Below are 20,903 nucleotides of genomic sequence, written 5' to 3'. Positions count from 1 at the left end.
AAAAGTAAAGGATGCTAGGATTTTTCTTCAAATTATTGATGTGTGCTAACTGTCATCTCTTGCAGTGTGTGCCCATCCTTGGTCGTGGTTTTGACACTGGAGGCTACAAATGCCAATGCAATCAAGGCTATGAGTACCCCTTTAATGATTACATCACCTACTTCGATGGCCAGATCAACGAAGCAGAGTTTGAAAAGCTGCTCAAAAACTTCCCCAGTCGATTTGATACTCTCAAGTGTCGTATTGCAGGGGCAGCAGCTCTGGTGGGCAGTCTCTCGACCATGCTGGTGCTCATTCTGGTGCAGCGGGCTGTCCTCGCATGGAGTTGAATGAAGGGCATGAAGTCTCTTAGCTTTAAATAGATTTTTATTTAAACATCCAGTTATTTTGATTGAAAACCAGAGCTGATTTATGTTTTTTTTCTTTTGAGGACAGAGAACATGCGTCCATTACCCTGAATGTATGTAATCTGGCATTCGATTGCATGCCCATGAGCAATAGTTTCTGGATGTTCTTTGTTTATTCCTATTTGTTTTTAACTTATAGCATGGATTTGCTCTTTCCTGAGCTCCCGAATAGACAAGCCTATATATGCAAGGTTATAAAAAAAAATTAAATCAATTTTTAAAAATACTTGGGATGAAAACAAATTGAGAAAGGTTGTTGGAATGAATATGAAAATGAATTATGTGATCAGTCACTTACATTTTGACTTCAAGTTCAATCACCTCATATAATTCATGTTTTACGAATTAAAATGGACTCATTTTTGAGAAGTATTTGAAATTGATTTGGGGATTTAAGAAATCAAAAAACAGTAATATGATTACCCCCAAAAAGTTTTATTGGAAATTAATTAAGTGCATTTTAGTTTCTACCTTTGAAGTTCAAAATAATAATAATAATAAAATAGAAAGTTGCCAATTGTCTTACTTTTGGAGTACAGAAAGTAAGGTGAAAAGAGACAACTTAAAATTGAAGGAATTCTTCTTTCTATTTTTAAGAAGAGCTTTCAATTGTTCCACTTCTTGGAGAAACAAGTAAAAATTCCCTTTGTGGAAAGTTGTATTGTTAAAAAATATATGTTTGATTTTAATACAGAAGTTGTCAAGCTGCAGTTTGTGCTGTTCTAGTATTATTTTATGACTTCTTCAACCAATAATTATAGCAAAGTTGGAAACTGATGGTTTGCTTTGATTCGGTTGCTTGTGTGTGCATCTATGTGTGTGTGGTGTGTGTGTTTCCTTATAAATTGATATTTATAAATTAAAAACTTTTTTTTAAATGTCCTCTTATATTCTCCATCCTTGAATTCCGGTGTTGGGTAAATTTAGAGAAGTATATTTATTGGAATCGTTAAAATAATGTTACATGTTAAATGTGTACAAAATGGTTGTTCCATTAAGAATAATAATGCTTAATTGTGTTTTTATTGTTAATCATTATGCATTGTCTTCATTGTTAAGTATGAGTTTGCATTTAACTGTTTTTCTGTTATAAAAAGCAATTTTACCATTTTAGCACTATATCATCATTCCATGAGTAAAATGAATAATGAAACTAGTAAAACACAAATCATCAAAAAAAAAAAAAATCTATTTTTATTTATTTAAAAATGATTAGTGCTTTACTTACTTGAATTATTCAGTTCATTCATATTTTAACACAAAAATGTTTTGATCACTTATGATATAACATTCCATTTTTATACCAAATGGCAAAGCAACTCAGATTTTAAAAACAATATTTTATGTTTGTGCAATTCATGTCTTTAAATCTGTTCTATTCTATTAATTTGTACAATTTATGTTAGCATATTTTGAATCAAGAGAGCGAGCAATTTTTCTTACAATGTATTTTATGAACAGTAGTGTAATCCAATGAAAAATATTATAGTCAGCCCATTTTTTTTAATCACGTGAGTTGACATACCATGAACTTTTCTGAGTTGTTGGTTTTATAAACACTCAGTTTTAACAAGCCTGTTGTTTTTGTTTTTTTTTTCATATTCTCTGTCTATGTGTTTAACTATCATAAAATGTTAATGCAACAGTGTTGCTTGAAACATTTTACTTGCATTTATATGGTTTTTATTTTTTGTAGAATCATTTTTTTGTGCTATGATCTGATTCATGATGCATCATTCATCCCATAAAAGCATTCCAATCTCAGGCACTGTTGTGCATCAGTTTTCAACAAAAAAGTAAAAGCCTTTACTTATTTTCACAAGTAAATAGTCTAAATTCCATCTGATGCAAAAATTCACATGAAATTGAAACAAAGTACTGGCACTATGCTACCATGAGCTCAAATTAAAACCTGCTTTAGTGCTTTGTTGTCTTAAGAACCAACATCATTCAGTAGGTTTACAGTAAATAGTTTGCCACCGTTGCCAGTCAATGGTTCCTACATCTTTCAATAGTATATATACTAAAGTTATTATTTTAAGCATACAAAATATATGCATTTACTGTTGGTTTTTATTAGCTGAGACCTAGCACTGATTTGCGGATGCAGGTCTGCTCTGATTTTATCAAAATAGGGAGGGAAACCTGGAAGTAAAAGGTGCAAAGTAACGTGTTTAGCTGTTCTTCTAATGTAGCGTTGAAAAAGACAGAGATAGAGAGTGCGATCAGAAGGTGCCCATCCTCAACCTAGCGCTCCTTTTTGAAATGGAATCTGTCCTGTTAGTCTTTGCTTTCAAGAACGGACAGTAGACCCCAAGTAAGTTAATCATAATGAAGTTAAATTCAATATAAAAAATAGCGTTGAGGTATGTTGGCTTCTGTGAAGAACTACATGGTAGATGCAGCTAAGTACTAATCTATTGTTTTTGCGAACATTCTACCATAGAGTCCCAATGCTATATTAATGAGCTAAAAATAAAGTTTTAAATTTTCAGTACTCATTGGAGTATTTGTTTTCCTCAAAACTAATGAAAAATACATTCCATTTTTTTTTTTCTGTTTTAATTTTTGATGCATTGAAAAAGTAAATACAGAAATTGCTGCATATGAATTTTCCCAAGGGTTAATGAGAACTTTTGAGAACTCCTGAGAACTTTTCATGACTAAACATGCTCCAAGGGATAATTATTACCCTGGGTCTATTTATAGATGCATGCTCATTTTTGTTGCAATTGATATACAGGGTGTTCCGTTTTGACCTGCAAGACCTTTATTTTTGCAACCGTTAGTTCAAGATGTATACTTCCAATTGCAAAAATGTTCAAAATCAGATGCAGAGTTAAGATATTAAAAGCTTGAAGTAAAAATAAAAATAAATCAAAAAATACAAATTTTAGCTTTTTATATGGGCTCCAGGTCCCCTGACTTTTATTTAGAGAAATAATCTCCATTGAAAAATAATTCAAACACAAAAAGTTTGAAATTAGTATGACCAATATTCACTGAGATATGAAATGCAACATTTTGTGACTTACACCACTTTTCACTCACCGTCAACACCTTTTGGGAGAAAATATAGCGGTTAACAAGTGTTTAAAATTATATGTATGTATAGAGTGGTTTTTCAAATCGTTCGAGGTTTTGTAGTGTGTTTTTGCGTATAACGGCATAACATTTGCATTTATTTTTGAACAGCAATGAAAAATATTGACACCTTGTTTTTCTTACTTTGACAACCTGCCATTATTTTGAAAGGGCGATACATTCCAATCTCATCTTCTGTATGGTCCCTTAAAATTTTAAGCTGGAATATCTCCTTGAATTTTGGTAGCACAAATGTTAAGTTTTTTGTGTCGGTAATAGTTTTCAATGGAGGTTATTTCTCTAAATATTAGTTAGGGGATCTAGGGCCCGTATAAAAAGTTAAATTTTGTATTTTTTGACTCATTTTTATTCTTGCTTCATACTTTCAATATCAACTCATCATCTGATTTTGAACATTTTTGCATTTGGAAGTACAGTTAACCCTTGTTTATTGCGGTTAATTCGTTCCCGGCTTTACCGCGATAACTGAATTTCTGCAAAGTAGGATTCTGTATTTATAAACCAAATATTTTCCTAACTAGAGCGCATAAACTTAATTAGGACACTTTAAATATGTTTTTAACAGTTTGAGCCCTCTAGACACGAAACAGCACCCTTAGCCACCATTACATTTGCATTACTAAATATATTACACAAAATATGAGAAAATGAGATACATTAGATGTAATATATATCACGTAGTTATTATTGGGAAATAAAGCTACATACACACATGTCCCCGTTCTTCTACATTTATCCTCATTAAAGGTATTCCGCATACAACTTAAAAAGTTAGTACACTGTTGAACACCATTTACAGATTTATTTATCCTCTAGTGATTTATACTTTCCTGTTATAGTGTTTAACGGTTAAAATGAAATAATGATTCGCTACACTTTCTTGGGTGATTTTATACCTACACTCCCTCAACTAGTACAACTACAGCCCCTCAGAAGAGCTTACCTTACTTCAAAGACAGACTTTGTTATTCTTTTGTAGGAAAAAGTTTATACGAAAGCATAAAAACGGCTAATTACTATATTTGAAAAAAAAAAATGAAAAAACCGCAATGTAGTGAAGCCGAAAAAATCGAAGCACGAAGTAGCGAGGGACGACTGTATACATCTAGGTCTAACAGTTGTGAAAATAAAGATCTTTCAGGTTAACCCATTCCTTGCCCCGGCCGATACAGGATCGGCCGCGCAGTTTGTGTTAATACTGCCCCGGCCGATTCAGGCTCGTCGCAAGAAAATGGTTCCTAACTGCCCTCGACGATCCTGTGTCGTCACGGCGATTCTAGCAGTTTTTGCTTCGGCCGAATATGTGTCGGCGATCCTTCCAGGGGCAGAACCCTGTTATTGCGCTTCTCTGTTGGGTTCTGGAGCTTTTAGGGGAGAGGTAATCAAGCTCTTTTCTGAGACAAAAGGGATGTAACTTAGAGTATTTCACGGAACTTGTTGTAATTTATTTTATTTTACTAAGATATTAACTTTTCAAGTACTCTTGGATGGAACACGTATAATACTTGAAATAATCAGGCACTTTATTTTTATCTTTTCGTGGAAGCTTTGTTTCTTAGCATTCTGGCATTTGAACTCCTGATGAACAAGTGTGAAAATATTTCCTTACATATTTATCAATATTTCTATGCCTGAATAAAGCAAATAAACAAAAATATGTTTTTCTTGTTATCAAAAATCCACCTTCTTACGCAAGTATCCTTCACTAAATTGTTCATAATCCTCAAATTTTATAATTTATTTTTCGCAATATTATTTTTTTAAATTATCTTATATATCTTAATTTTGTACGAGTATGTTTTTTTTTATTATAATGTGTTTACTACGCGTTTTATTTTTTTGTATACTATTATTATTATTTATTACTTATTTATTTTTAAACCATGATATTTTGAAACGCAAATTATATCTTTTTATATACGCGGCACCATTTGATGGATTTTTAGTGATACGGTTTTGAATATTTTTTATTTCACGAAAAAAGAAATGACGACCGCATTGACTATACGTAAAAGTTGTCTATGTAAAACATAAAATAGATACGACAGTACGAATAAAATGATAATATCTTGAGTTCTTTTGTTATACGCTTTACTCATAAGAAACGAAACATTCCTTATCTCCCATTCTTTTTCAGATTTTATTTATTGTCTTAAAATAGCTCCAATGTTTTAATTGTACCTTCTTTTATGAGATTTTAAAAATATAAATTAAATATTTGGTTTCTTTTCAATAATCAAATTGCCATAATTAGTAAATAATCATATGAAACTAACTAAAATTTATCCAAGTATGTTTAAAAAAAGATTTAAAATCCGACTCGATTTCATGCAAGATCTTTTTTTTTTTCCTTCTGAAGACATGTTTCGTCATATAAGCATAAAAGCTTGCTTTGAAATTCCTTTCTGAGCTAAACTGTTTTGTTGTAAGAAAATAATGTGGAAGGGTTGACCACAAAACACTAAAACCTTCTGACCATTCTTTGAATGGAACTAACTTGCACGGATGTTTGCAAAGAGGGTCCTTGGAGAATAAAGACCTCCCAGTCGGTCTAGTTATTCCTCTCTCAGCTGGGGGCTTTTAGTTGCATGCACAAAAGTATCCTTTAGGGAAATAGGGGATTAGCCGCAAGTTTTGATCTTTTGTAATCATTTATCTTTAAAATACTTCCCACGCTTGAGTAACTGATATCTAGGCATTCAGAAGGGATTTAAAAGTCACCTGAATTACGATAAAAGTCGACCATAGTCCTGCCATCAAAGGGATGTCTCTGTGTTTATTGGTCGTTTTGAAGTGTCACAATATATCAAAAGGCACCGAAGAATACTTTTTATCATCTTAGAATATCATTCCCACACTTAAAGCGTTTTTGTCCATGCAATTCGCTTGCTCACACGTTGGATCGATCAGTCAATTGTTTGAAGAATGTTTTGTTGAGGCCTTTTGAAAGATAGATCATCTTACATTTAACAGTAAAAGAAAAAAAAAAGATATACTGAGATAAAAGCAAAAAGGAAAAATAAATCAATAAAATAATTAGTGTTATGAAAATAATTGCTTTTCGTCCAATCCTCTATTGTTTCCTATTTTCCTGTTATGTACTGCGTAAATGTATGAATATTTCAGCACATATTAGCAACCTTGTATTTTATTGCACTATTTAATCCAGTGCTTAAAAACAAATAAAGCGAAGCGATTTTCGAATGCAAGCTGAACAGCAAAAACAACATTAAAATACCGATAGCAAAATGGGGAGAAAAGTGTTATTACAACGTAGCAAAAAGCAACTCCGTTTCGTTATCTGCGGCATGCGCGTTAAGGGTTTTCGGGCTGGTCATTGAATGGGTTAAAAACACCCTGTAGATTTTTATGTGTTTCTATTATGAGTTGTTGAGAGTTTTTTACTTGCTTAATTTTTCTGTATGGTTATGGTTGAAATGTTACTTTTGATATTTTAGCTTTGTATTTTTCTTTTTTTTTTATATTTAAGGAGTTTTAATTGTTTATTTATTTTTTTTTTTTTTAGTTCCTTTTAATCTGAAACTTTTAAGTTTATGCTCATGTATCTATCAGTTTGGTATTAATTATTACATATATTTCAATGTGCATTTTATATAATTTTTTCTCATTTTTGACATTAATCAAAACTTTAAACCAACAGCAATGTAAAGAACTTAGGACAGCATTGAAATAGAAAACATATATTGCTAGGATTGAAAAGGTGCATTTAATTACAATAGTACATATAAAACGGATGTAAAATTTAGTGACTGATTACCCTATTTTATTTTATTGAAACATGACTGACTTATATGTAATGAATATGCTCCAATGTTGGATGTTTTTACATTGCTATAACATAAAAATGTGTCTTTTTCCTTCTATTATTAATTTTTTTAAATGAAACTTTTGTTTGAATAAGTTTACTTTTAATAGAAAAAAATAATAAGTTAAATATTACAGCATTTTTCCCAGTCTTTACAAAACAAAAAAGCTTTTAAAACTGAGCATTGAATAATTCAGCTATTTTAATAGAAAAAGTTGTAAAGCAGGAATCAGATCGTCCAAAAAATATTGTTCTTCAGGAACATTTATAAAGTAACCTCAATGAAAATTTCCCAGTGATCATTTTTAGTAATTGACCCAATTTACTTGCTATAGTGCCCAGTGGTGTTCCTATAGGGTATACTCCATATACTTTCAATCATTTTTTAGACATATAGCATATGCCCTCAAGATTCATAAATTTTTATATTATGACATACTATGTGTATGATCATATGCACAAATTGTGCATAGTGGATTACTGGGAGTATACACTCAGAAAAATTGATCGGAAAATTACTGATAGTGCCTTATCCAAAGATTTCTTTAAATGTCCGTCCATTTATGCGCAATTATGAGCCTTCTTGGTCAAATTAATAGAAATAAAATGACCAGCTGTTTTTGAGCAGCTGTGAGCCATCTTGGTAAAATCAATTTATTGACATAACCTTCCATTTTTGTGCAATTACAAGACTTCTATATGAAATCAAAACGAATAAAATGTTAGTTTATTCATGTGCAATTTTTTTTTTAATCGGGAGCATTGCACGTTCTTATTAACAATGACAACTTTCTACTATTCAGCAGGTTTCTGCTGTTTTGAAAATTTTCCAGATTGTTCCCCTAATAAATGATAGAACTTACAATTTGGAAATAAAACAAACGTTCAGAAACTTTTCAGACTTTAAAATAGGAGATAATGTTTTGTAAAGTGGCAATAAAAAAACTTTAGCAGAACTTTCTGCTATTTTGTGGATTAGCTATTATGACGTGAAATAAGAAACATTTGTCTAAAATTGAGAACTGACATCAAACTACCTACTTTCAGTAAATCTTTCTTATTTTTTTCTTTGAAAAATTTTATTCACAAGATTTTTCAGTGAATAAATGTTAAGGATCTTATTCTTTACTTAGATTTCACCATTTTTGTCACAGAACTCCGAGACACATGTATGCAATTATCATAGCCATTTCTGCCTTGTGTACATTACTAATATTCTAGTAATCAAAACAATTAACCATTGTTAATTTAAAATTCTTTTGATGGAAAAAATCTGAAACATCCTAGTCACTTCAATGCAGATTTTACTTTTGGAAAAAGATTTTTTGAGTTGTGAGATTCTAATATTCTTTCATACAAAAAGTGATTACAATATCTATATAGCATTTTATATAGAAATATTTCACATGTCTCCTGGAGTTCACTGCAATGGCGCTCAACTGCATTAAAAATTAGTAGCTTTGGCCATTTTTCATGCTCCCATATGTGTATCATTTGTTCACAATCTGAAGGTTCCTATCACAAGCAAACAACTTTTGGGACAACTTATTCCTTATTAACATTACCAATATATTCCTGGAAGATCCTAACAACTTTTATTGAAATACTGCTAGATTTTCATCTTTCAACAAGAATGTTGATGGAATCACAATGCCCTTCATTGTCATCTTAGTGAACTCTAGTTGTTGGCTTGCCAGATTTCTGAAATGTTCAACCGGGACACCAGAATGCACCCCCCCCCCCCCAAACGTTGCTAGTATTCAAAAGGGTACACATCTGTGGATGATTTTTGGCGTTTTAGAGGGTAGTCAAATTCTCAATGCTATGAATAAATGGTTACTAATTATAAACTTAAAACAGGGGTAATAAAAAATGACATAAACAGATAAAATTTGAACATTTCACTTCTAAGATATAAATATTTACATTTTATTTCAGTAAGTAATTATCCTAAATAATCCTTCACAATTCATTATTTTTAGACTTTTTTGATTATTGGTTATCAAATGTCTTTTTCCGGGACCCAGGAATTTTGCTTGAAAACCGGGACGTCTGGCAAGCCTATCTAGTAGCATCAAAATATGAGAAATCTTTCTGCAACAACAGTAAAAATTGGATACAATATTTCCAAAATTTTTCATATTGTCAAATGATGGATGAAAGCTTGGTTATGTTTTTGGCCCATGCATGCATTGGTCTCTACTTATGTGGTAACATTTTGAGAATGAGTTTAAAAAATTTCTTTGAATATCAAGTTGTCCTAAAAGTTTTGCTTTATGATAGATGTTTTTAAAGTTAATATTTGTTGACCCCAAAGAGTGTATGTAAGCAATAAAAAATGACATATGTTTTTAGTCTACCAAGGAATGTTTATGCAATTTCATCTTGTGACTTTTATTATACTATGTGATATTCAATACTGTTGCTCCGTCCTTTTTTTTTTTTAAATAAATTTTGCCATTTTGATAATAAAATTATTTATCCAAGCAATGTTTCATTTTGTTCTCAAAGTTTTATAGGATACATTTTTAACACTTGTTTCTTCTCAAGCGGTCAAAAAGAAACTTTCAAATTGACTATTTGTGAATCTTAATGTTAGAATGCTTGAGGTTGGTGACAATAACAATATTACAGGTTTTTGCTCATTGCAGTCACCCAAGGGTTGGTCTACTCAGGACTAATAAGTTTTATGCCCTTGACCCCCAGATTTGTCAGTGACCCACAAAAACTTTGTTTTCAATCACTTTTCAGTGACTGAAGCCCAGGACCCACGGTAATTTGGAATACCCCCCCCCCCCCCACCCTGAAGATTCTATAGCAAAATAAAGTGGTTGACTTACAGGTTAGGGGCCTGTCGGAATGCATTTTTGGGGTCATTTTTGTCTATTGTGCATTATGAATTTGAGGCCTCTCATAAATATGACATGGTGAACTTGTTATTGAGAGAAGGAAAAAACATTCTCGGAGAATTTTTTATTCAAATTGAAAAGTCATTATTTTAAAAATACATTTATTTTTTGTATAGTTCTAATGTTATGCGTAATTTTTCAAGTAATTTAGGTTTCTTTAGAAAGATGGAGCCCCAGACCCAGTGTGTTAATCAGACCCTGCTGAATGATCAGAATCCCATAATAAAAAGTAGCTTTATAGAAAAATGATAATTTCAAACATTTATAAATTTATCACACTTTTCCAGGTTACAAAAGTTTTAGTTTTAAATCCAGTCTTGAATGCTGTAAGAAGATTAATAACACCAGGCAAAAAAAAAAAATTGTCTGCATCCTGGTTTAAAAGTAAATTCTTACTACTTTTGGTGGGAAAAAAGAACAACGTGAAGGATTTTTTCTTATCAGCTCTTCTTTTCAAAATACACAAAACAGTCACCCATTGATTTGAAGGTATAAGGGTTGCCCAAATAAAAAGTGGACAAGTTCAATAAAAATAATAACTTTAATGTAAATCAAAAGAAATTGTCATGGACGCTCATGTCCCAGCGTTGCTGCAGCACATCGATGCCCTCGCTATGGAAAGATGAGGACTGATTCCTGAAGAAATCCTGCACGGCTGCCTTTACTTCATCGTCCGAATGGAAATGTTTCCCCTGCAATGCTCTCTGAAGTGGCCCAAAGATGTGGAAGTAATACGTGGACAAGTTCGGAGTATACGGTGGTGCTCCAAAACTTCCCAACGGTTTCCTGGGATGATCTTTGCAGATGATAGTGTGAACCGTTCCTTTACTCAGGTTGAGTTCATCACTGATTTCATGGGTCTCTTAATCTTTTGATTAGCTCCAATCATTTCATCAACAAAGGCAATGGAATCATTGGTGATCTGAGATGTTGTTTGCCGCCCTTTTCCGATCTGGATGCATTCATGGGTAGAACGATTTTCCTTTTGTACAACTTCCTCTACTGCAAACAGGTTTAACCGCTGAAAGGCATTTGAGAGGCATATACCTCATACCACCCTTTATATACTTGTGCAGTGACGCTCTAATTGAATCATTCATTCTAATGTTAATGCATTTGAGCAACCCTTATAAATTAAAAAAAATAAAATCCTGTCCAGTAAATTAGTATGGTAAAAATTTGGAGCAACCTTTTACAAGTCTCGTCAAAAGAGGATCTGCAGTTTTGCATTTCCATTTTTATGTTTAAAGATAGAATCCCAATATTTTTTGAAGGGTTATCCGCCATATTGTCATAAACATCTATACACCATTGATATATTTAACATTCATTCGAACAAATGCATGCCAACTAGTGAAAACAATACAACACTAGTCAGACTTTAAATGAAATGAAAGAAAGGGGGGGGGGAGTTCAACTGTACCAAGCACTGCGACCAGAGGTCTATTGTACTAATCCCCAAACAGAAGTCTCAAAACAGACCAGCAGCTGAAGTACGATTCAGCAAACACCCACTATCAATATCATGAATCTCTCACAGTTCTAGCAAATGAAGACCAAGGTGCTCAAACCTATAGGCAGAAAACACTTTGCAGTCACACAGGGTGTGAGTAATAGCTTCCTCATTAAAGAGGTAACCTCCTCAAATTTGATCATTACAGATACTCTGTCATTATAGCACGGTGTCGCTTCAAGGTGTAAATACCAGTAAGAAGACAAAAAGCCTTCCCAATACTATTTTTGTTAAGAAGCCAGTATTTTTGGCATATGATCCCCAGAGAGAATCAGGTTTGTCCTTCTTAGGATGACAAGCTGAATATGTTCAATGTCATCGCGAGATAACCTCTCCGACAGGTTGGTTTCTCTCACAATAGCCATCTTAAACATACTCACTGCTTGAGCATCGATAGGACTGTGGCTGACTTGTCCCTACTCGTTAGGATACAGCAGTTTGTGCAGGGATAGGAGTTGAAACCTCCGACTTGAGACATTTGGTTTCTTCTGCTTCCTCAGGAATAGTTGGCCTAGTGGCTTTTGCCTCCCATACCAGCCTCTTCCTCTCCTGTCTCTGCCAGCGCCTTACATTTTTGTGCACAAATGAGAACTACCTGTCTCCCTCAGGGGTGATTGTGACTCCATGCAAAAATACCTGAACTTTTTTCCAAGAAGAAAAAGTTTTGAAGGGCATACATATACACATTACGTGTATGCACACATTATTTATATACATAATTATTTGTTGGGGCTAAAACTCGAAGTTTTATTTGGACTTAGTATGTCCATGTGCATGGAGAGAATTAAATTCTTTTAATTTTTCTCATTTCTAAAAATTTTTCAAAGAATGTTTTATCTTCCTCCATTGTATCTGAATCCTTAACCATTTATTACATTCATTTTCTAAAAGTGCATAAATATTTCAGAATTAAATAAGTTTGGGGCAAAAGGAGCAGAATGTATTATGATCACTGCGCAATAGGGCTAGGCGATATCCGAATTTTAATGCCACGATATATCGCTCTCCAAATATCGATATTTTCAATATATATGTCGTTAAATTGAACATTTAATGGGGGGGGGGGCTGTAAATCCTATTACATAAGCATCTACAACAGAGAAAAGTCATAGGCCATCTTGGTGAATAAATATTTTAGCAATTTAATCTAATAATATAGTTATAGCAAGGATTTTCATGTGTTTGTGTCGGGAGGGGAGGGGGGGGGTCATGAAGCAGATCTTTTGGAGAAATTAATTTAGAAGAATTTAAGTCTTTTTATTAGTGGGTGGCAATTCTTGAGGGAAAAGGGGGCTCGGTAAAATTGAGGGGTGCCATCGCAGTCGGGGGGAATGGGAAACCCTAGTTACATCATCTGCATATTAAGATATGCAACAGAGAAACGATATTAGACATTTTGAAAAGAAAATATTAAGGGGAAAAATATCAAGTAACACTCCTTTCTCTTCTTAGCTATCCTTTATTCCATCTCTCACCCCAGCTGTTCTTAAATAATTACCATAGAGATTGAAAAACTTGACGGTACCTTACGCTTTATACCAAACGAAAAGTCTTCAATTTGGACTTTCGGCGTTTCATTAAACATCGACCTAAATTTTACAAAAGTGGGTTTTTCTAAAAATATACAGGGTTCATACTCTATTTGGATGAAAAAATTCCATGAGTTTTCCAAGACTTTTTCATGACTTCAATGAAAATTTTCATGACCTCGTTATATGAAGAGAATAGCATTATTTAATCTCAAACTTGGTAATATTTTGAAATGAGCATTACTATTACTACTAATTACTACTACTACCACTAAACTATTCTTATTTGTCTTCATCATATAAATTTTCGTAAAGTAAAAATGCAGTGAAACAAATATGATGATGCTTAAATGTCTGATATTTTTTTAAAAAACAGGCAGAATGATATTGAATGGGACAAAGGTCATCACTAAGTTTCAATAAATTTGCTTCAAAAGTTACCTTTTAGTGCCAACAAGTGCCTTTAATCATCCACGTAACTTGACAGTATTTTGGTTCTTAAAAGTAAAGCCACATAGTTTAGTTCTTTTTATGTTTTTAAACCAGATCTTTTTTGAAAAAAACATTTAGTAATGAATCAATCTTCTGATTCAAAAGTATATTTGTTTTGTTTACGAATTTGCATATTCTCAAATGCATATAAATTAATAGGTTCAGAAATTCCAGATGTTTAATTCTTGACATTGAACGTAGTAGTGGGTCGCATGGATTAGTTTTGCGTGCCGTATGTTGGGATTGGGAACTACTGTTTTAGAGCATTAGAATTCCTCTATTTCTGTATTCTATCGCCTGACTTAAGATCTTTATTTTCTAAAACATTCAACAAATTAAGATAAACTCTGATAAATTTAATAATAAAGTCCTTACGAGTGATAGAATCGAACTTGCATGCAATTGAATTGCTTTTTTTTTTTTTTTTTTGAGTGGGCGTGGCAAAACTAAGAACGTGAAATTTTGCTACTACAGAATATGAAACATAAGAAGCGTTAAAAATAACAGAACATTCAAAATAAGTAATGTATAAAATCACATCGCAAAAAAATGGCAAGCGGCTGCGACAGAAGTGGATGCAATGAGATTTCAAAATTCAGATTTGATTTTTGGAACGTTCAATTTTCCACTTTCAATAGCTTTTATGTGCTATACTGTTAAATGACTCAAGATTTCTAATGCTCTTTTAGCTACTGTTCCTTTCTCTTTGTCCAAGACATTTTTCTATGACTTTCAATGAAAATTTCAATTTTCCATGACTTTTCCAGGTCTGAAATTCTGTTTTTTTTTTCCATGACCCGTACGAACCCTGAATATAGGATGGTTCCGATACTTTCGAAGATGAAGATACCAGAAATCAAGATGTAAATACCGGAAATCCGGTAAAATACCGGAACACAATCACCCCTGGGACTCCCTACTGCAGAGTGGATGGTTTGCAGACATGCACCCTCACCTTCTTGGTCGGTGAGTTGCAGACATGCATCCTCACCCTCTTGGAAGTAGTGATGTAAAATACCCGGGTATTTATTTTTAGGGGTAAATACCCAAAATGGGTAAATACCCGGGCCATATACAAAACAATAAATTTTTGCCCAAAAATTGTATTTTGATCACATATTTAAAGAATTATTGTGTGAAACAGCTTAGCAATCTAATATGATATTCACATTAAATGTGTGTAAAAATGTCAACAGTTGACACCAACAAGACACAATCTATAGTACAGCTTGAGGACTTTGTATTTTCCAGGGATGATGTCATTTGAAAAAAATTAAAGAGACTAAGGCTCCGAGACCTGATAATATTTATCCAAAAATTTTAGTTGAATGTGCAGAGGAATTAGCAAATGTAATCGAAAATATTTTCAATGCTTCTTATAACTCGGGGACAGTGCCAGAGGACTGGAAGCTGGCTAACATTACACCGCTCTTCAAGAAAGGGTCTAAAGGGAGTGTGGGAAATTATAGACCTGTGAGTCTAACTTCGGTGGTTTGCAAAATTTTTGAAACATTGATAAAAATTAAGTTAGTAAATTTTCTAGACACTAATAATCTATTGACTAGTTTTCAGTATGGTTTCAGGAAAGGCAAATCTTGTGCAACTAATTTATTACATTTCTATGACAAAGTTACCATGGCTTTGGACAATAAGAAGCCTGTAGATGTTGTTTACATTGATTTTCAAAAAGCTTTCGATAAGGTACCGCATGTTGCTCTACTTAGCAAATTAGCTGATATAGGAATAGGAGGGAAAACTTTCATTTGGGTAAAAAACTGGCTGACCGGAAGGAAACACAGGGTAGTTGTAAGGGGAAATTACTATAATTGGAGTGAGGTTTTAAACGGGGTTCCTCAAGGATCAGTGTTAGGGCCTGTTTTGTTCATTGTTTTTATGAACGATATTCACAAAAATATTTCTGGGAACATGAATTGTTTTGCTGATGATGTCAAAGTTATGAGGACTGTAGAAAATGAAAAACAAGCAAATCTGCTGCAAGAGGATCTAGATCATATTACGGAGTGGGCTGATAAATGGGGTATGGCTGTTAATGTTGGAAAATGTCAAGTGCTACATTTAGGACATGGAAATAAGTGTACAAGTTATTATTTGCAAGGTTCAGTCATTAGTCAGGCAGACAAAGTTACTAATCTGGGGGTCTTAATAAGTCAGGATTTAAAGTTTAGCCAACAATGCAGCATTGCTAGTAACAAGGCCAATAAGATGCTTGGGTTTATCAATAGATCTATTTCAAACAAATCTAAAGAAGTTCTTCTGCCCTTATATAGAAGTTTGGTAAGACCTCATTTGGAGTATGTTGTTCAGTTTTGGTCTCTTTATCTTAAGAAAGACATTAATGTATTGGAAAGGGTTCAAAGGCGAGCTACAAGGCTAATAAATGGACTTTCTCACTTAGACTATGATTCCAGGCTTAGAAGGTTAAAAATGTACAGTCTTGAGCAAAGAAGAGACCGAGGGGACATGATTCAGTTGTTTAAATTTATTAAAATGAAAGATGTTACGGGGCTGAAGTTTAGCACTGAAAACAGGACAAGGGGTCATTGTTTTAAGCTATTTAAATCTCAGGCTAACATGGATATTAGGAAAAATTATTATAGCAGGGTAGTGGAACCTTGGAACAGTTTACCGGAAGAGGTGGTAATGAGCAAGGGAGTAGATAGTTTTAAGAGGGCCATTGATCTTCACTGGGGATTGTAAATTGACTAGGACCAGTCTAGCTGGGCCCAGAGCCTGTTGCTGGTCGCCACTTTTGTATTTGTATTTGTGTTGGATATGCCTAATCAAAGTTGATAGCCAAATTTCAGATATAAAAAGCCATTCTACAAAAAGAAAAAAGCTTAACTGGTTACAAAAAAAAAGCAAACATCAATTTTTTAAGGTCCTAGTCTTTTATAACCCAGTAATATGTCCCTGCATGACATCAAAATGTAACAAAATGTCGCTCAATTTATTATTACAATTTATTTACTTATATCTTATGCAGAAATTTCCTCCAAACTTAGTTCAATTGTTCAGGTGTATTCTGTATCACACACACACACACATACATAATATACATCAACATTTAAAATTTTTAATCTTTTATTTTAGGGTTTATGTTTAAAAAAGATAATAGTCACCTTTTAATTCCACCTAAAAATTTTTTGCAAAATGCGCAATTACTAGGGGATTTACCCTGCCTTCGGATAAATACCCAAAAAAATATTTACCTTCCCACCCTACAGGGGAGCAAATGCAAATGAGCAAGGCAACAGAAAAGAAAATTTTGCTTTTTTTTTTTTTGTTTATTAATGTGAAAACTGTTTCTATATTTTCCATGATATCACGTAAATATCAATAAAATAAATAACACCATAGTTTCTTAATAACTTCTCAGTTTATTCTTCCAAACATCCCTCATGCTTCCTTTTTTCTTCATTTTGGATATGACTAACCTAGATTGTGATTTTGAAATCCTGAAGTTCATAATGAATTGCTTATACTTCTCCAATTATGACATTGAAAAGAAAGGTTCTTTGGTTCACGATATGTTTCTTTCATGATTTCATCAAGTCTTCCAATAAAAAATATTATAAACTGTGTAATACATATGTATATATCAGTTTTACCAATTATTTCATATTTAGATTAAAAAAAAATTCTCATTCGCTTTTTTTATTAAATACCCAGTTTTTGGGTATTTACCCAGGCCTTAGGTAAATACCCAAAAAATATTTACCTACCCGCTGGGTATTTACCCGATCCACATCACTACTTGGAAGGTAGGTTGCAGACATGCACCCTCCAGCAGCAAGGTTGCTGATTCTCTCCTTCAAACCAGTAACCAGCTCCATAGGAGCTGGAAGGTGGTAAAAGGTCAGACTTACTGCATTGGATTATTGTAATAGATTACGAAATTTGGAAAGTAATTCCTGAGATACCAAAAATACAGGTTTTTTTTTTTTTTACGTAGGAAGACTGATCCCTGTTTATACGTTTAGCAGTTTGATGTAAATTTGTTCAGCTGTTGCATTTATGCTTGAGTTTTCAAAACTAAACAAGTTAACTCTAAAATATGGTTATGGAAGTTTTAAAATGGCGTTCCATCAAAATTTCAATAGCGAATTGTTCAATATCCACATTGCAGACACAATTTCGGGGGGGGGGGGGGGGGGGGGGGGGTTACAGAAAAAATTACAACACATGGAATTAAAAAAATAACTGAAAAACATTTTTTTATTTCTTTTCATTTTTTCCTATACTATACATATGTACATGTGATTTTAAAAAGCCACAGTTGTGGTTGTGTTACACTAATATAAACATATCTTTTCACACAGACTGTTTTAACAGAACAAATGACAAAACTTTTGTTTTTAAAAAAGTAACAATGTTTCAAAAACAGTAATAAATATCATATCAACAAACTGATATGCTTCAGTAAATCACTGAAGCTATTCTACGCCAACCATTAAAAGTGGATCAGCACATTAAACACGAAAATTAGACTGCTTAAAAAGGACTTTTCAGACAATTTTTTTTTAAATGTTGTAACGTTTTTAAACAATAACACTGAAATTTTAATCACATTTGTTATGTTCAATTGTTAGTCTAAAAAGCCATCATTTATGCAGTTTTATTTCATTTTTTCCTATGGTCCTCCTACTGCCTCCCTTAAAAAAAATTTTTTTTTTAATACCGAGATAAATTTCTCTCATATTTTGATGCTTACTTCCTTCTATTTCATTTGCACTACTGCAATATTTTAGCAGCCTTAAAACAGAATTATTATTTTTTCTTTCCATTTATCTCTAAAATGTAGTTGAATATTTTTTGATAATTATTTTTTTAATACCTATCTGCAGAAACAATATGGCAAAAATCTTACAAATACTAGTCACTGTTCATACCATTCTACTGAAAACAAATTATACTCAGTTATTATCTAGAATATACCTTTTTAGAATATTTGCAGAAATTTAGTGCAATAAATGCAAGCAATTTTTAAGAATTTGGATCAAGTTGTAACACAACATAAATAGCAAACTTTTACAAATGCTTCAATTCTATTTAAAAGATGCCATACAACTCAAAGCATCAAGAAAAGACAACCATTAACTGATTACAAAATCATCTGTCACAATGCTCGCCTCAAAAAATAAACGAATGACCTTAAAGTGTAAAATAGACATTAACATAAAATAATTGGTTTAAAATAATCCACCAAAATTTAAATTCAGCCTTGAAATATAAATTTAATAAAAATAGATTACATTAATTAATGTATGAAGAATTATATCAACTTGAACATATAAATACAATCGTTTACACTTGAATAAGAAAAAGAGGCTGTTATGAAATAGTTATTACCGGTCAATGGGGTCGTTTCCAAAATTTAAAAAGTATTTTTTTTCTGAAAGAGCATGTTTAAAAACATAGGATCTGACCCTTCTTTAAATAATTTGTTTAAGTTAAATATTTTTTAAAAATTACTTAAATCTGCGCGCTTTCAATGTTTATGCTTCTGTCCGATGACATCACAAATGATGAAATGCCATTCTGTGTCGCATTCAGAGCAAAATATTTAATTTGCATCTTTACTCACGAGTATTGGCAACGATAGGGTTGATAGCAAACGTAGAGCGCAATTTTAATTTGCTTCTTGATTATCATAATGTGGAATCACAGCAGAGAGATGCGGCAAAGTGCATCATTTGTGACGTCATCAAGACCACACCTTGTTTGAAAATCGGACCTTTTAAAAATTAAAAAGTAACTGTTGGGAAAATAAAAGTATTTTACGGGTCCATGTTTTTTTTTTTTTGCTTATTCTATCAATTTCAGTGATAAAAAGTACTACTTTTGACTGAAGGAAACAACCCCATTGTGGCTAAATATGTTCCAGTTTTGTTTGCCCTTCACTGTCTTCAACTGTTATTACACTAATGCAAATGCCTCTGTCCTCTTTCAATTATTGTGGTTATTTAAAAAATACAGAAATTTATTCCTTATGCAAGGAAAATCTTCCAAATAATTGGCAATATATGCTTAACATTAAAGCAATAGTATTTCATATCAGATTTCTGTAGTTTTCAGTCAACTATTCAGCAGGATATAAAAATACTGTCTGAACAAAGAACTAATAAAAGTTTTCAAATTATATCTTAAAATAATAGGCAATGTTGAATGTTTGTATAAATTTTAAACTAAATATAATTTCTTTCCAATATCCTTCTGATTTGCTATGGCTTTTTTAAAGCCTTACTCTGTATGTGTAAAAACCACACTTACTTATATGTAATTGTCTTTAAAAAATTAAATAGGGTAGTCAGTAAGATAAAACAATGTATGGTTACTTGGATTAAGATACTAAATACCAAAAGAGGGGAGGAGGGATCTAAAATAAAATTTTGTACAACCAAAACAAAAGACACTGATAAAACATAGCAGTTTTTACAATTAAATAAATTTCACATGACATGTTTCTGGACATTTTACGCATTTAAAATGCTTCCGTTGTTTAAGTAAAAATCCACAATCATACATAAGATAAAGTGGCTTTCTTAGTTTTTTTTAAAAAAAATTTGAAAAAGTACACTTAACAAGTTTCACGGCTAAACAATCCACATACAATACAAAATACACATTGTGCCTGCACACAGCAGAACATGGACAACAGAAGTTCTTATAAACTAATTTCCACAGTTAATCCATGTCTTTTATGTAAACTACATTTCAATGCAATGAAATCTGTTGGAATGAAAGTTTCATTGATACAAAAATTTCTTGCTTTTTTAAGTAGGGATAAACCTAACTTCCTCGAATGATTTAAGTATTCTAAAATTGGCAATGGGTTGCAGAGAACAGCTATAATAGAATGCCATTCAACCTTATATGCCACATATTGTGTTATAAATATGTTATTTTATATAACTTGGCACTAGGCAGGCAAGATAATAATCGATTACTGAATCACTGTTCATCCCCTGCTTACTTCTTTATCAAGTATCACAATAGATCTTCATCATAACAGCCTTTTCATTGATATTTTGTGCCTACCATTTACATTCACGTTCATCAACCAAGTTTTTCAAAAAATTCTTTTTAAAGATGTGTGCTGTT

General features: G+C 32.4%; 1 protein-coding gene across 1 annotated transcript in view; it reads left to right on the top strand.

Annotated features, from left to right (window-relative positions):
- The window catches only part of LOC129216197 (uncharacterized), a 33,496-nt gene extending 28,855 nt beyond the window's left edge, over positions 1-4,641 (top strand). Inside the window, exon 11 of the mRNA XM_054850381.1 lies at positions 66-4,641. Within this exon, the coding sequence (XP_054706356.1) occupies positions 66-329 (264 nt within the window). The 3' untranslated portion in view covers positions 330-4,641. The remainder of the gene's footprint in view (positions 1-65) is intronic.
- Positions 4,642-20,903: the final 16,262 nt, after the last annotated feature.

This window comes from Uloborus diversus, chromosome 2 (genome assembly GCF_026930045.1).
Source record: "Uloborus diversus isolate 005 chromosome 2, Udiv.v.3.1, whole genome shotgun sequence".
Taxonomy (NCBI): Eukaryota; Metazoa; Arthropoda; class Arachnida; order Araneae; family Uloboridae; genus Uloborus; species Uloborus diversus.
The sequence above is the reverse complement of the archived record's forward strand: the minus strand, read 5'-3'. Positions and strand labels throughout refer to the sequence as shown.